The 17,859-nt window shown below is 40.7% G+C and overlaps 1 protein-coding gene across 4 annotated transcripts in view; it reads right to left on the reverse strand.

Annotated features, from left to right (window-relative positions):
- arhgap32b (Rho GTPase activating protein 32b) overlaps positions 1-17,859 on the reverse strand; it is a 117,078-nt gene that overhangs the window by 46,099 nt on the left and 53,120 nt on the right. For all 4 annotated transcript variants that reach the window (XM_084372700.1, XM_084372702.1, XM_084372699.1 and 1 more), the window contains exons 4-5: positions 15,269-15,363; positions 14,865-14,949 (exon numbers count right to left, since the gene is read on the reverse strand). In XM_084372700.1, the coding sequence (XP_084228826.1) occupies positions 14,865-14,949; positions 15,269-15,363 (180 nt within the window). The remainder of the gene's footprint in view (positions 1-14,864; positions 14,950-15,268; positions 15,364-17,859) is intronic.

The following is a 17,859-nucleotide window of genomic DNA, read 5'->3' on the forward strand; positions in this document are numbered from 1 at the left end:
AGCAGAACTGTACAACAGACATTCATCAAACTATTCTAAAGTTAGTACTTGCATACATTATTATGCCAGATACAAAGACTAGTGCCTGCTCGACATGACAACTTCATCATTTCAGCAAGTGCTCCTGCTTTTAGCCAGCAGTTTAACCAAATTACAACTTATGATGAGATCCGGTCATAGTGCCAGACCCTGTGCACCCATACAGAACGGCTTGCAACCAGTCTAGCCCTGTTTTCTGCAATGCATGCAACACACCACATTATAGTTTGATTTCAGTCCAACCTGCACTGCACTAGCGCACGTCCCTGTAGCCCCAGCAAAGCTTAAGAGCAAAGGGGGCTGCAATCGTTCCAGTATTAGACTGGATTTTCTCTCACCACAAGGACCAGAATAATAGTAACAAAGTGAGAAAAGGTTTTCTTTCACAAAATATAATACTAAATATTTAAAATATAGCTACTCTGGATGTACTGTGTTCGAGCTCAAACTCCTCTACATTATGGGAACAATAGAAAGATAGACATGAAGGAAGGAAAGATCTCTGTGACAACGCGAAAAAACACTGCAATAATAAAGTTAGAGCTTCCTCTATGTCCTCAAGCTGTATATGGTGACACTGGAAAAAAAAATACACAACAATGGGTGGTCTGCACTTTCTTCTTGTTTACATTGAATAAGCAGGCTCATTAAATTCCCAAAAGCAAGAGAAATCCCAGCCATGGTGGTCATCTTTCAAAGAGAGCTAAGTTAAAGACAGAGGTGAAGGTGCACTGTCCTTCTAACAAAGGTTTCTGCAGAAGAAAAAATCCAACAGCCACATTCTGGACACAAGCAATTCTGATGAGTCCTCCAGGCACACAGGGACAAGGGGGGAAGCTTTGCTCTAAAACCTGCAGAGCAGCAGCAGAATAATGAAAGAGTAAGAAAGACAATTTGTACTCACAGCCGTTTAAGTCTCTCCTGCCTTGTTTTAGTTTCTACACTGTCCTTCCCTTCATGCCGTGCAGCTTCATGCTCAGAGTTTGCCCCTCCTTAATCCTCCAACACCTGTCCCCAGTCTCTATTTCTCTGTGCAAGTGTGAGAATGTACATCCCGTCTCGCAGAGTCCTGTTTGGCTGGTCCAGAACACAATTCCCCTCGGCAGGACGTAAATGTCAACTCTCCACTTTCTTTCCCAGACAGAGTAAGCTCTCCCAGAGCAGGATTCAGAGACAGAGGGAGGGAGGCAACAATATTAGCAGCAGCGGTGGTGTTGTTGGAGGATGACAGGAGGTGGAGATTCCTCAACAGGACAGCTTTCATCTCCTCCATCTTGCCCTCTCTCCCATTTCACCATTGTGATGCCCCATCCTCATGTTCTCGCCTTCTTTTCTCTTGTTGGTGTCCTTTCTCTGGCGCCCAACAGAACTTTAACACCCAATTTGATGAGCAGCAGTTAATAATGGGAGGGAGCAAATGGATGAAAAAAAAAAGCTTTTTTCTTTCAGTCTTGTTCTTCTGCCGACCTCTCAGCCTGCTTTCCTTGTCCCTTCACCACATGCTATTCTCTCCCTGTTCCCTCCTCTCTCCTGTCTGACATGCTGGCTCACCCCTCCCCCTTCTCTCCTTCTCTTCCCCCTCTCTGGTTGGTACGTTCCCAGGACAAAGAGAAGGGATGGAGAGAGAGCAGAAAGAGGCAGAGGAAAAAGAGAGGGCAGGAGGTAACAAAAAAAGGGGAGGGGGTGCACTTGCACGAGAACAGTGTCTACTTTCCACATGTGAAGCCCTCTCTCCCGTCCTCTTGCACAGTTACACTTTATTCAGAGCTTAACTGAGGAAATCTGCAATTCTTGCAAGTAGAAAATTAATAGAACCAAAGCACGTCAGAGCATTACAGCTCAAAGCACATTTAATTATGTCAATAACTGATGCTTTGCAAGTGCAGTAAATAATGGGAAGCTACTTCAACTCCAGTCGACCAAACCCTGCATCTAAAAATGCTCTACAATAAATAACCGCCCAGTGTGGTAGCTCGCAGTCTACCACACTTGCAAAGTAGAAATAGAGTCACCAAAAATACAACCTAAAAAATAAACGCCTGCTCTCAGGTTGCAGCCAAATACCTCAAACAAAAAAAGGAAGGGAAAGAAAAGTGTAGGTTGCATCAGTTGTGATGACTTCATATGTGCCATCCACACATGAGATGGATTAAAAAGACCTATTGCTGGAGAGGAGAGCGGAAATCCCAGCAAACAGCCAGCCTCATGGAGGAGGACATGTGGGAGCCAAGAGAGGCCACAAGGACACAGAGCTGCATGGGACCTGCAGTGCTCACAAAGTCCCTCCCTGTGCTGCATGAAACATGCAGTGTGTGCATGTTTCTCTGTAGAAGAAAAAGATATCTAACAACAACAGAAGGAAAATACAAACTAATTTACTTACTTTTATTGCTGCAAACATCATTCCTAAAATGATTCTGTGATCAAAGCTTCAGAAATGTCCCTCAAACCACACCTGCAACCAAACATTTACAGTGGAAGTGCGGTAATGCGTCAATTTGCGAAGAGTCACCACTAAACCATGCTTTTTCCAGCCTTCCTGAAAAAGCAGTGTTCAGGATGAGTAGTACCTCTCAGTTAGGTGGGATGTCTGGTGGACTGGCTACCAGAGCAGAGCGTCAAATCGTTCTTTACTACCAGTCTGCTTATGAATAGGAAATGATAATCCAATGATGACCCAGTTCATTCAGTGTTCAGCTCTGCCACGGCCATGACAGGTTGGACTGATTTATTACAAACCACGTGTGGGGAGGGGTCAGATGTCCAGGAAATGCAACCACAGCCAAAGTTTCAGATTTGAATACTAAAAGCAAAGACCCTCATCAAATAACATCATTTTCTACAAAAATGAAGATGCACCATGAATGATCTGATATAATATATGACTGTTACAGCCACAGTCACCAATTTAGTTTTTGCTGAATGTGTTCTAACTGTAGATCATTCAGGGATGCTATAATACTGAAGTCCTAAACTTAGACCCACAATGAACTTACTTCCACTTCACTGAGGACTAAAACGTTATCTTTGGAAGAGACATTACACATGACAGCTACTAATAATGCACAAAGAGCTTACTTGACAAGCAGAGAGTCCAAAACTTTAGAAAATAAGTGAGTGAATGCTAACATCAGCATGATAACATGCTGATGGTTAGGATATGTTTCTCATGGTCACCGTTTACCACAGTGAGTTTAGAGTGTTTAGGGAGAACATGCCAGCACAAACATAAGTACAAGGGAGGCAGATGGGAATAGCATTCATACTGCAGGTATTAGGTCATAAATCAAAGAATCAGACAAATTCAAACTAAGAAACTGAGACATTCACAATTGATTAGTATTACTATGAAATCAGGAGATTAGCAGGAGAAATTACCAAAAATCAGGGGCACAGCAGTGTCGGCAGGTGTATATACATACAGTATGTACAGTACTGTATGTATGTATACTGGTCATTTAGGGTGGGCAGGTTGTACAAGTGGGAGGGCCCAGGTCCGTTAGGTCCAGCTACAATGCCGCACTTGATCTATGATCCTTTGAATAAAATACAAACATTATCTGAAGCACTTACAATGAGCAGCAGTGCTTGTTGGCCCACAGGACACACAGTGAAGTCTCTCCCTTCTCTGGGAAAAATGTTCTGCTATTCCTGCTCTAAAAAAGAAGACTGCTCTCATCATCATGACACAAAACATGACAGGCTCCAGCAGCAAAACCACTCTGTTAAATGAATTGTGCTATGAATTTATGTTTGTCTTGTAATTTAATCTCCAATGGCAAAACAGACCTCAAACAGTTAGTCTGACCACAAAATGTGAGGACTTGGACTCGTATTGCTGTTTGTGATTCATCACTAAGTAAGAATAGGCACTACATAGGTTGAAGTCTCTCATTAATGTCAAAAGGTATGGATGCAAGTTTGCAGAAAATGGCAGAATAATACTGCTAAAAATAATGTCTGGTCTCCCATGACACTATTTTCACGCTGTGGTATTTTCGGCAGACTGCAGAACTAGAGGGGTTTCGAGTGCAGGGCTGCCTGCAGGGCTTTGCTGCAGTACTTCAGAGCTAAAGGAGGAAGTGTGAAGGGGCTACATGTAAAATCATTGCTAAAGATATAAAAATGGATCTGTGGGACTGAGGAGTGCAATGGGAATTTAATGCAGAGACAGATCGCTGCAAGGGAATGAGATCATGACTTGGAGTAGGTTCACAAAACAAATCCCATTATGAGAAAGACTTGTTTAGTGCAGTGTGCACGTACTCACACACTGACAGTACATGCACACACAGAAGTTGAAGGGCGGGGAGCTAACAGAGAATGACCCTCAGATGAAAGAGTACTGAATGGGGCTAAAATGGATTGCTACCTTAGTGCTGAGAGTTTATCATCAATATGTGCATCCTGCTAATTCAGGCCACTCTGCTGTTATCCCACCTCACTGTTAGCTGTAGGCCCATTACAATCACACACTAATGTGCTAGATAATGTAGAGAAAGGGCACTATTCACAACCACAGGTCTGATGTATGAGGTGAAATGAACTATATCCTTTCAAGACACGTCTACAGTCCACTTTTACAGAATGACTGGAATGCAGAAAACACCAAAAACATCTCAATGTCGAGAGGATATTGCAATTTTGTCTTTTCTATCTCGCCTTCATTTTCCGGAGGCCAGAAAGGGGTGAGGCGTTCCTCACATGCTTGCCGTGCTCCTGGAGTGGAGCAGTTACTCCAGCATCCAGCTCAGCAGCTAAAATGTTCCCACGTACCAGGCATTTCCCTGCTGGAGGCCCCCCAGGTCAGACAGGAGAGGACAGGATGGTTTGTCAAGTGTGACATAGGAAGGGGAAATAAATCAGTCTAGTCGAGCTGCATATGCCATAACAAGAGAAAGTACATGGAACAGAAATTGGGCTGGTAATGTTTCTTGCTGACTGACTGGATGCCAGTTGAGTGGACAAATCACAAACAGTGAAGGAGACATCAAGATGATTCTGGGAACACGTTTGTACATCTGTATACCGCATTGATGCACATGTTTGGAACATGAATACATACACAGACAGTTTTTTACATTTGCCTCTGACATAAACAGTTGGTGAAAAATCATCTGGCTCAAGTTTAATTGGTGATATAAAAAAACATGGAACACATCCTCACTTTTCATGCTAGCTTGAAGTGGATGAAACTCAACTGTAAAAAACGTGATGTAACGGGTGCAAACCTGCCGGAAAAAACACCTGTAGTCACATCGGATTCTGCTCTGATCAAGAGCCGCTTACCAACTGGAGGAGCGCACCTAAGATTTGTTTTAAAGCATTACAAGCCATACAGTATTACATAACATGACACTTATGCCACAGTTGGCAAATTTTTACAATTTGCATGTATAGTAATTTAAGCTTGAATGCCTCACAACCTAATGCTAATTCATAATTTACCAATGTTCATAACCAAACTTATAATGTGCGACAATTAAACTAGCTCACAAATACAAACTAACTGAATTTTAAGTATTGATGAAATATGCTGACATTGTCACAACTAATTGAGATAGTTTGGGATACTGAATTATATCTTGAGCAGCCTGAGTGGATGTTGTTCCACTTTATAATGTGCGATCTGACTTTGGGGACAATCACACGACCATGAGAGAAACAAGGGAAAAGAGGAACGTTATGTATAATGTGTAATGTGTGTGTAATGTGTGTGCGTCTGAGTGCACTCTGGCTGGTCTTTTGTTTCCTCTAACAAGGGCAGAATGAGTCTAAGCGTTACATCATCCTCTGCACACAAAGAGTGGAGAGAGGTTCTCTGAATGACCATGTGTTAGTGGGTTTGACATCATATCTCTGCAGGCCCTGGCTGAGTTTGCTTTGTCCACACTAAATATTATACAGTTAAAACCTATCTCTTGTTGATCTTTGGTTGGGTTTATCTATAGCAAAGTCCTTGTGTAAAAATGTAGATTATTGTCATGAATATTGTGTGGATCTGGCTGTCAGTCAACCCTTTGCCTTTAAAGGACAGCCTGCCTGGGTGGGTGCTGCCCGGTGCTGCCGTCAGTGTGGTGCTGTAGTTGATGGATTGGGTCCCACTGGGGGAGGGAATTCATCTCTATGCATCTCTCTTGGTCCTTTGTGAGTAAAAGGGGCGAGTGGGCAGTAGGAGCATATTGTGTCATGATGCTCAGCTCGCAGGGCGGATGCAGATTGGCAAGTGATGGATGCAAGGATGGGTGGATGGATGGATGGATAGGTAAGAGCAGCAACAAAATGATGAGCAGATCCCATCCCATCCCCCTGCAGACGGTTTCTGTCACGTCACAGACTGAAGGTAGAAGCAGCTGAGACACATCAGCGGAACAGCAACACACAGTGAGCTGGCCTCAAGAACGGGGCGTCAATCTTTATCACACGCATGGACGCACGCATACACACAACCTACTGCTCTCATTCATACACACACTAAAATCACAGCCTTTGCAACTGCACTGAGATGAGAGAGGGGGCTCCCCTTCACAGCTGTTAAACTCTGATTGATCGACCGTGAGTATTGTTCAAGAGGGGATACACCACCCTGCTCTCTTTGTCTCTCTCTCTCTCTCACTCAGACACACACAATGTCTCAGACCACTTATCACACTCCGTGTTTATTATTAATCTACATCTGAGAACACCCGTACCTGAAAAAACAGCATAATGCACTAGTGTCTGGTAGCAAAATACTATTCATATCAGATTCTTTTGTACATAATGTTTCCTGCGTACACAGCCATTAAATGTCTGGCCTCTGGCTGTGTGTATGAGAACAGAGACCTTCTGTGTTGAAGGGCTGTCTACAGTATCTGGCTGTGACCTTAGTACCACAGTGGAAGCCCTGAAAACAAACAAATGGCAGGAAAATAAAAGATGCCATATGGCCAGAAAGGATATGAGGCTGATGATACACGCTATACTGGTTGAGAAAGAAGGTTTTCAGGAATTTTATCTGAAAAGTAGGACTGCAACTGATGATTATGTAATTATTGATCTGTTTAATGTTAAAAATTGTAAAAATATGCCAATCACATACTCTCAGAGAACAAGGTGGTGCCTGCAAGTTGCTTATTTTGACTGACCAAAAGTTCAAAACCCCAAAATATTCCATTCACAATTAGAATGGCACCGAGTAGAGTGCATACCTCTGCCAAGGCCCAACAGTACCCTTTAATTCAATCAAGCCTAATACAATATCAAACTCGATAGCCCTGTATCACTATAAATTTTAAACCACTCACAACTGCTTAACCATACTGTCATTTAAAAGATCAAAAAGTGACGTTGCTATGAACGCTTGGCCCTAACAAGCCAGTTATCCCTGTGGTTACTTTTCTGAAACCTCCTGCTTAAAACCCAACAAGTCCACAGGATCATGAGGCCCTGCTTCAAATTTTTTTTTTTTTTAATTTATGAAAAAACAAATACTGTTAATTTTGAACATTTAACTGCTGAACACAGGAGGTTTTCCACTGCTATCAAAAGGTTTCAAGTTTCTACACTACACTCGCGTAAGTTGCATACTGAATCAAGATTGGCTCCAAACTAGTTGTGATGCGACAAAATTCTGCTTGCATGTATTTGTATGTTGAGCACAGAGAAACTTTACCCATGTGAAAACAGCTTACAGCACAGAGAACACCCGGAGTTCCCCTTTAACAATCTCAGAATAACTTTAAATGCTGAAAATCATTGTAAGCCAAACAGTAGTTTGACAGTTTTTTGAAAGTAACAGCTTGCATGGTTTTGAACTCTCCATTAATAGTAAAATGTGTAAGAGCTGGAACCTCAGTGCGCAACAAGGCAGTACAAAATGCTAGGCTGTAGTTAAACCATATGGAGGAGCAGGGCACAGTGGGATAGTACTGTTCAAGTCAATAAAGTTGTTTTCCTCCTGTCTGGATGCAGACTGTATCATAGTAACTGTCCTGCAGGGCTGGGAGAGTGCTGAGGGGAACAGAGTGGAAACGAAGGAAGCTGGAGGCCATTCAAGAGGTGACATCAAGGAGGGCAGAAGCCACAGACAGTGACATGTCAAACTGTCTGGAGGATAAGAGTAAATACACTATACACTATGAACTGAAAATACTCAAGTTGTTGTGAATAAATGTGGTCTTAAGAAAGTGGCTCCTTTATTAGATACACATGCTTGTTAAGGCAAACAGCCATCTCCTTTCAACAACAAACTGTGCGGCTACAACTCAATATAAACAGCATGTGGACAGGGTCAACAAGTCCTTTTGTTGCAGTACACTTAAGAATGTGTTACTTAAAATGATATATTGTTGGATTGTTGGATTGTTTTGTTGCCAGACAGAGCGGTTCCATCGTATTCTAAATACTTGCCCTCTGGCCATTTCTATATAATATAGAGAGTAGGAAAACACACATTAATAAAACATGCAGCCCACAGCAGTTCTGAACCAAACACCTTGTCAATGTGCCAGGTCAGAGGAGAAAGGCCAGAGGCATTCCAGCTACCAATAACAGCTTGGAACAGCAGTGCTGTGCAGAGAGGTGATGGTACAGTAAATACTACTCAGGAAAAAATAGATGATTGAAGAGTAGAAGAAAATCGTCAGAATTTGATTCTGCTGAGTCAGCGCAGATCTAAACATCCCCTAAGGAGTGTTTCCAGCCATGGCTCAAAGGATTCAAGGTGTTGGTTGATCAATACCAAAACATCAGCTATAACCTCTTAATAACATTGAATACCTATCATAGCTCCCCTGCAAAAGTGACTTTGACTTTCAATTGATTCTAAGATAGCTCGCACAAAATCATATATAGTTCCATAGATAGTGTAGATCGATGGATCAATTGTTAGATCGTTAGGTTGTGTAAATCGATAGATAGATCAATAGATACATAGCTCAGCAAGCTGCAGAGTAAGTGTGCCAGCAGAGAGTCATCAAACAAGAGTCAATAGTTCTTGAAAATGAATCAATGTTAAAATCTAATGCTATAAAGTCACTGATACATTTACAACCACATATATGAATTCCATATATTGATGTCACATCTGTGGTTCATTTTCCTTTAACATTTGTCACTAAAAATATTTTACTTGATAACAAAGAATGATGGCAGTTGATGCAGAAATGAGGAATTGTTTGCCAAGACTACTGTTCAGCTGTATCATCAACAGAAGAAACTGTTTGTGAAGGGCAACGTGAAAACTAGCATGTCTCCCAGAGGCACAAAGGTGAGCTTCCATATTCTTACACTGTTCTGGCAGACTGATTGGACAATTGTGCATGATGGCACAGCTTTATCATCACATTGTTTTATTCTTTGAAGAGGCTTTATCCATAGTGGTGGAGCTGGAGGTAGAGGATGGAAACTATGGGCCGATCACATTTTGTCATTAAATAACTCTAATGCAAGAGGCCTCAAATCCTCTTTGCTGATTATAAACTTTATATGGAAATGTATTTGGAAAAGTAAGCAACCGAGTGTCTCAAGCAATGTCAAAGCAAGTAAGTAAATAAAAAGTTATATTCCTACTTTTTATTTCGGTATCACCGAGTCGACCTATCTGATGTTGTAGGTTTCTAAACTAATTTACAGATTGCTTTCTGCTCTCACTGACATGTTCACAGCATCCTGGGAAGGTTCAGTATAGTAAGTCTACACTCCATGCTAGGTACTTATAAGTACTTAGGCACAGCAGTGCTTACAATGATAATGCTAACTTACTGACATTTAGTAAGCATAATGTCACCATCTCAGTTAAGTGTGTTAGCATACCAACATTCACTAATAAACACAAAACACAAAGAATAGACAACTCGGATGGGCCTGTCATTAGTTTTGCAGATATTCTGGTCATAAAACAAAACACAGAACATGGTGGGTGATGGAGCAAGAGAGAGACGTTAGTTGATCGCCAAAGTAGGATTCATTCACTGAGGCACCATGAATACCTTTACAAAAACTCATCCATCCAACAGTTGTTGAGATATTTCAGTCTAGACCAGGGTGGTGACATTGGATGCACAGTACATCAAAAGCCAAAACACATTTATCCAGGTTTGAGAGAATATTCATGAAATAAGGAGATTTCACAACTGAAAGACTTCCATTAGAAACCAGTACAAGCTGAGATCTGATTCTGACCCCTGTCATCATGTGGCAAGATTAAACCAATGACAGATCCATGTTTGTATAGGTCTGAATCTGAATTTATTGAGACACACAGCCCAAATACATGCAATACTGCCGCTCCCTACTTACCTTACATGAACCATCATTATACTGTGTGTACTGATCACACTCCTACAAAAACACACAGTACACATGTTAAGTGGGAGTGATGCAAGTAACTGTGCTGACTCATTCACAGTGAGTGCACATAGGCCATTCAAAATGTAATTTGCAGACACTTTTCCTCAAATCACCATAGTATAACATGTCTATTCATTTTTTTATTTATTTTTAATTTATTATCCTATTTTAATCCCACAAGGGGAAATTTCTTTTTCAACTGGGAGCTAAAGTCAGATTTAGCAACATTCTCTGCTGACTTTAAAGCATCAAAGTATGTTATCTGTCACAAGTACACAGCTACAGGTACATTTACAAATGATGATGTCAATGTTCAGACTGTTAAGAATTAAAAACATGCACCCAGTGACAACACATGTAGAAATGACAGTTACACATCACAGAACATTGATGATATTCACACTGAGCTCAAAGACCCATCTCAAAGTCACACACCTTCTTAAACATCCAATGACATTTTAATGACATTCCAGGCTCAATCACCTCAATTTAAAGGACCCATCATGGCAAGTCACAGTTCAAGCCACAGATCAAGGATACAATCAATAATGCACCCACGTGACTGTTGCACTTTTTCAAGGCAAGTGGCGCATTAAACAATGAGGCAAACTTTTTTGCTTTAACTCATCATTTTGAAATAAATACTGTTCCCCATAAACCTTGCTTTGACTATGCTATTTGGTCTGCCAACGAGCTGGATTTTTTTCCTGCGAAAACGATGGATGTATTACGGTGCAAAGAAAGCGAGTCTGTTATTGTGCAACCAAAACAGGAAGAAGCATTCACTCAATGGAGAGCGTCAGTGTTACCAAAGTCTGTTTACTCGCTGATATGCGTTTCCCCCTACGACCCAGACGTTTCAAAACCTGAATTCTTTCTACGACATCAGTAAGAAATAAAACCTGCCTACCTACTGATACAACCAGCTATTTTACTCTGCCTTTTCATAGCACTGAGATGAGGGTTTCTAGGTCAAATTAGCGGTAGCCATGTTGCTAACGCTGTCCTTGTGAAATATACCAGTTGTATATTTTCAAAAACTTTCAAGTCATTATGTTTTTTTCCCTTCAAATTAACTAACTTTCCAGGATTTCATGGACCCACGGGAATCTAGCCATCATTAGCAACACCTTGATTGCACAACTAGGTTAACACTTAAAATAGTTAAAAGGACCCAGACTGAGTTAATGACACACAAACAATATATTAAAATCTAATGATTTCAACATTTTCTAAAGAGCAATTGTGCAGCACAACAACTGAAAATAAATCCCTCTTTGGCCAAAACAACTGGCAGGTTACCAGACAAATATTATGTGAAATACCAGTGTCTTAGGAAAAAAGTGCCACGCAAGTGCTGCTCTGAATGCTGGCACACTCCTCTTTGGCCTTCTGTGACTATGAGATCCAAACGTTTCCACAACAAAACCTCTCATGACTCAAATTCTCCTTTGGCAAGGCTTTTTATTATGGAAATGAAATAATATGTCTTCCAGCAGAAGGCCTTACGCCAGCCTGAGCTGAGGTCCTAACCCTGCCTCAGTCCACTACACTGCTCATAAAAATCTGTCAGGCTTGATGCACAATAACCAACTACTGGTAGGTTTCTAATACAACATATTCCTTAACTGCACCAGGTGAACTTTAACAATAACTGGTACAGATAGATGAAAATAGTACAAATAGTATTTCAGTGAATATGTCCATATTTGCATGCATCACCAACTGTCTGAATATGTGAGGAACATACACAACTCCACAAACATAATGTATGTATCATGCAGCAACTTGATGAATGTAAAAAAATGTATTTGTGGTAACACTCTCTGAATGCTTAACTGAGTGAACATAGATTCATATTTCTATCATGTCCGAATCATTTGGGCAAACATAAACAGAATACATTTGTGACCAATTCATTAAACAAGCAAACATGTTTGGATGAGGCAAGATTATTCATAAAATATACTGATTGACACAGGGAACAAATACAGATTAATTATTCCCTGAACAAACAAAGAAGATGTGAGTTTTGGCTCGGGGTTGTGTTCACTGAAAAAGAGGCAGGAGCCGCACTGAATACTGAAAGCATAGAGTAGCAAAACAAAAAGACTGGGACTCTTGAAAGCAATGAAAGCCACAAAGGGTAAGACAGTCATGCTGCTGCGTGCCAGTATTACCAGCCAGCTAACACAGCTGGGATAACAAAAGGAGAACCAATCTACTGACTACGGACAATTCATTTTAGCTCAAGAGTTTCCTTTATGCAGTGAATTAATAGACATATTCTGTGGTGTAACCGGAGATGCATCAACAAATTATCTGCAGGTGAAGTAGATGTAAGCTTTAGAGAGAACTCTCTCAGTCTCCCTTCCCAACAGAAATGTGTGAGAAATTTAGCTGACTGCTGACCCCTACTGGTTTCTTAACATAGTAACACAGTGTAAATGGTAGATAGGTCTTACTGTATGGACAGTCTTTATGATGAAATGCCAAAAATCAGCAGGACAATTCAAACTCTTACAGTAAAAGTAACAGTGGAACATACTTTGATTCGTCATTCTCTGCACACATTTGGTGAAAGCTTAAGAAAAAGAGTTAATTTTAAACAACTAAACCATTCTATCTTTATACCCCTTATGCGTACACAGCAAAGTCAACAGCACTGTGAATCCTAAAATCTATTTTAATCCCCTCTAAAGGTGTATTCTCGCAATGTAGTATTGCACTCACAGATGGCTCATATGGCACATATAGACACAGATTCTTGTCAAAATCAAAGCAGATATGACTTTACCAGGGTTATTATTTCAAACTTCTGAGAGCTCCTTCCAGAGCCACAGGAGAAATGATACAACTGTTTTCACAGGCTCGATGCTTCTCAAGCAAAATTAACTTGAAGATATAATTAGTAAGAAATGGCCGGAATTTAAAAGGTAGCTCATAAACTACCACTTACTGCTGCTGACTTAGCCGTTAGCAAATAGCTCAGATAACCATGGACCTAAGTGGCAGGAGTCTGCCTGCACAGCAACCTGACAGAGGGAGTCAACAATGTTAACAGGGAACATGGGGGGCCACCAAACTGAGACTGTACACAGCCTCCAATACCAACGAAGGTCAGTTTGAAGGCAGGGTATGTGACCATGACTATGACTCCAGGGAGTGTTCTGGGGAGTTTTATTTTTTATTGTTTGTTTGAATAAAGTGTGTTTACAATAAGCTAACGAGGCAGTTAAACTTGACTCCCGGCTGAAACTATGGGGACTATCAGCTCTTAAGGTACAAAGTGGTGTCAGAGACAGGACGGGCAGGGGCTAACTTGTTAGCATGCTAACTTCAGTTGACATGTCTGTAACACAGACCATAGATGTCTTTGACAAACAATCACTGTTGTTTCCTCACATTCTGCTGATAATGTGAGTTCATTTTTTAAATGTATTGTATGTATTGATGAAAATTCTGGCCACATCTTACAAATTGCTGATTTAATGTGTAAAATTGGTGGAGTATCCCTTTAATTGTTATAATCCTCGCTGATTCTAAGGTATATTTTTCACCTTTTTAACAAACGTATCCTATACTTACTCAGAATGCAGACAAACTATAAAATAACAGCCTTGACAGAGTCTGTTACCAAGAATTCAAAAGATATATGCATGTCTTAGCTGTGAAAATGTACCAGTCTGACATTCAAGTTCCTCATAGCTGATATTTTGAAGGTGAGGAAAAAAGATAAAGAGATACAAAAAAGAAAAATCTATGAAAGTGGAGCTGATGCAAAAAAAAAAATCTGAGAGAAAACTGCACCAAAGAGCTGCTGGCAAATGTGGCGTGAAAATGATAAAGTGAGAAGGGGGACTGAGCTTGTGACTCCACAGCTAGGCGGCCGCTGACAGTTAAAGCCAGAGAGGAACTTTGACGTCGGAATGCAATTTTAACGATATTAATTAAATCAATCTCAAAAAAGGCTACAGCAGCGACTTGTTTAATTGGCAGGTAGACAAGTTGCAGTTAGATCTACAAGTAACTTTAACCAGTTCTCCACAGAAAACCTCTGAGGTGTGAGAAGCTGGAGTGAATGAGGTCATGCTGGATTGGGTATTCAACAAGATATCAAACAAATGCAAATCAACAACCAGTCCCGTGATATCAACAGCGAAAAGGATGAATTCTGCTTGATGTCAATTGGAAGAGACATGTGAGTCATACTTGTGTCTTTATGAACATCATATTTCCATTTCTAACCCAACACTGCAGGGGAATAACTGGAGAGAACATAAGTCTTTGAAAAAACATTGGAGTTCAAAGCTTCGTCTGCACCATGATTGACATCCATGGTGCTGTAATCTTATACAGAAAGTTCCACCCAACATTTAAAACCACAAGGTTGAAGCAAACACACTGCTCTGAGGGCTCAGCCCCTTCATTGGGATATATGTGATTAGATTTGGCATTAATGTTGGGGGGAAAAAAAGATTGAAGGTATCTACCTGAATTGTGCCAAAGTCCACATTTTCGTAGTGGAAGTGAGCGCACTCTGCCAGTTTTGGGAAGTGGCCCTTGGTGAAGCAAAGTCTGAAAAAATAACACACACACACACAGTTTGGTTGGCACTTCATCCTCTGCTCACGATAACACCTCGGAGTGTGTGTGTGACTAGTATAAGAAGGAGAGAGCGCAGTGCAAACAGAGGGAGTGAAAGGAGGAGGAAGAAACAGAAATAGACTGAGGGAATGGAAGGAACTCAAGCAGGAAACAGAGGCGATAAACAGCCAGTTAGAGCGATAAATAGAGATGAATAGAGGGACAGAGGGATGAGAGAGAGGTGGAGGAGACAGGCAGAGGCAGGTGTGTGTATGTGTGTGTGTTTGTGCAAGTTTGTGTGTCTACTCACTTCTTGACATTCTTGACCTTCATGCTGGCCGTGCTGCTGCTGCAGGAGCGCATGAGAGGCTCCGTCCTCAGCTCAGGGATCTCTGCACTCCTAGCCTAAACACACAAAGACACACACACACACACACACACACACACACACACACACACACACACACACACACACACACACACACACACATCAGCCATCCAGCAGATAACATTTCTGCCACTGTTTCACCACAGCCTTCAAATAGCCAACTGGCTTTTAACTTTAAATAATTCAAGTCAGTTGGTTATAAACATCGCTGATTGCTCAGTGTAAGATCAAATGTCTGTCTTGGCGTTTAGTGAGCGGGCTTGTGAGCAGGAGGATAACCTTAGTACGTGAGGCGTTGAAGTGGTGCAGCTTAACTGATTTAGATCAACTGTAACTTTATTCAGAACCAAGCCTTATTCAGGCAAGCCAGTAAGTGAATTTCATAACCAACCTGTGTTAATTATAATCAATGACAATCAATGAGTGCAAGTTTGTTTACAAATGTAGATCGAGAGGCTGATTGAGTCCAGTTAATTCATTGAAGCTATTGTGCAAGTAACTGTTGTATTACAGTATGTTCAAACTGTTTTGATGACCCTTCAGCTGCTTGTGGAAATTAAATACTGAATACTTAAAAAGGCACAGTGAAATCCAAAATATTTTTTTCAAAGGAAGAAATTCCTCTCTTCTCTCTTCCCTTACAATGATGTAATGTAAATGATGACTGATGTAGACCTCGAGGTGTTTACGTAAGCTCATCAAATGTGATTTGGGCTGACACGATAACCAGTCTCATCATCAGAGCAATATTTTAGTAGGAGGTGTGTGTTTGGATGTCAGTTGTGAAACTGCATTTCCACAGAGGGCTGCAGTGATACCAGTTTCAAGGTGTACTGTGGTATGAAAATTGACGGTTATTCTACCGCCTACATTTGCTTCTATGCTATTGAATTCTACTTTATTAGTGTCATTAAACAAAACAATATTTTAAGTTTATGTCAAGTTTTATGTCTGTCAGGACATAATATTTTGCAAATTTAATATGAAACATTTGTTCAACCTTTCCAGCTTTATTCCATTAAGGACCATTGTAACTGATTAAAATAATTCTAATAGTCCTCTAATACCATTAACCCAAAACTGTAATATTTTCTGAGATGGTTATCGTACCGTGAAAATCTCACACCATTACAACTCTATTTCCAAACAATATCTTGTCTTATTTATTTAATTTCTCCCTTATCCTCCTGCCTCTCATTCATTTGGAGGAAGCAACTCTGCTGCAGTGGAGGGGGGTACCAACACAGAGGGCCCCAACAAAAAAGTTGAACCAGGCTCAACCTGGCTTGATGACATCAGCAAGATCTCATCTGGCAAGGCCCTGCATTGACAAATCCAAAGTGCAAACATATAATCTCTGAAGATTATTTTGTAACATGGACTTTGTATTTCTACTGTTTAACTCCATTTACCCTGGTATGACACCTTTGACTTGTAAAATCCATCCTTATAAAATTCTAACCTTCTGTGCAGTGTTTTGGCCTCAGATAAACCTTCAAACTCATGGCTCTCCAACTGGACTTCCTGGATCATATTTATATTCAAACTGATACCTGAGGCGACACACTGCCACCAATGGCAGGTTTGTTTTTGGTTCCCCTAAAAAGGCCGGCGAGGGAAGTGTGGGTACAATATATTCATTATTATTCATTTCTAAGATGAACCAGTTTGAGGCTTGACTTGCTGACAGGACCACACAGGCACTAATGTCTGCTGCCTCACCACATGGCAGCATAAAGCACACGCAGTGTAGTTAAACAAACATTTCACCTTGTTCTGTGTAGGTGCTTAGATCTTTGCGTGAAACAGCACAACTTACTTTTTTGTAGTTTGTTTCTGTGTTTACTGGTATTAATTGTCAAATGCCCTTTCACTGTGTTATTACAGCACAAATGCTGTTTGTTAGCTGGCTTATGTCAGGAGTGACCTTGTTCATTTCAGCTTTGTCCTATATGAGATTAGAAAGCTGTCACTAGTCACATGGAGGAATCGGGGCTTCAACAATGATACCAGAATTGCTTTCAATTACATCTACTGACATTACATTGGCAGGATGAAAAGAGAAACCGCAAGCCAGACATGATAAACATTATATATATATATGTTACAGCTTTGGGCCAAAACATCCACTCCACACAGGGCTCCATGAACAATCAGCTGCTCCCCTTGGCTGTTCAAGTGTTTCTTATCACAGCCACACGCTTCATTTAGCTTCAATTAGAGTGAAAATCAAATGCAGCTGTGGTCAACAACATGTTTACAGAGAGCTGGTCGATCTGGCAGATTTTATCATTGTGGAATCTTCAGGTCAGTAACCTGACAGCAGGGTGTTGGAAGACACCCGGGGGAGACAAAATAACTTAAAATGAAGGTAAAGAGAAAAAAAAGAAAAGATAGGCATGAACCAATTGTGAAATTCTAACGATTTGGCCGATAAATTATACTAAATATTAGTATAAAATATTATGATTATACTGTTTTTTTTTGTTTGTTTATGTTGATACTTATTTCCC

This window comes from Pagrus pagrus, assembly GCF_965226575.1.
Source record: "Pagrus pagrus genome assembly, chromosome: 14".
Classification (NCBI taxonomy): domain Eukaryota; kingdom Metazoa; phylum Chordata; class Actinopteri; order Spariformes; family Sparidae; genus Pagrus; species Pagrus pagrus.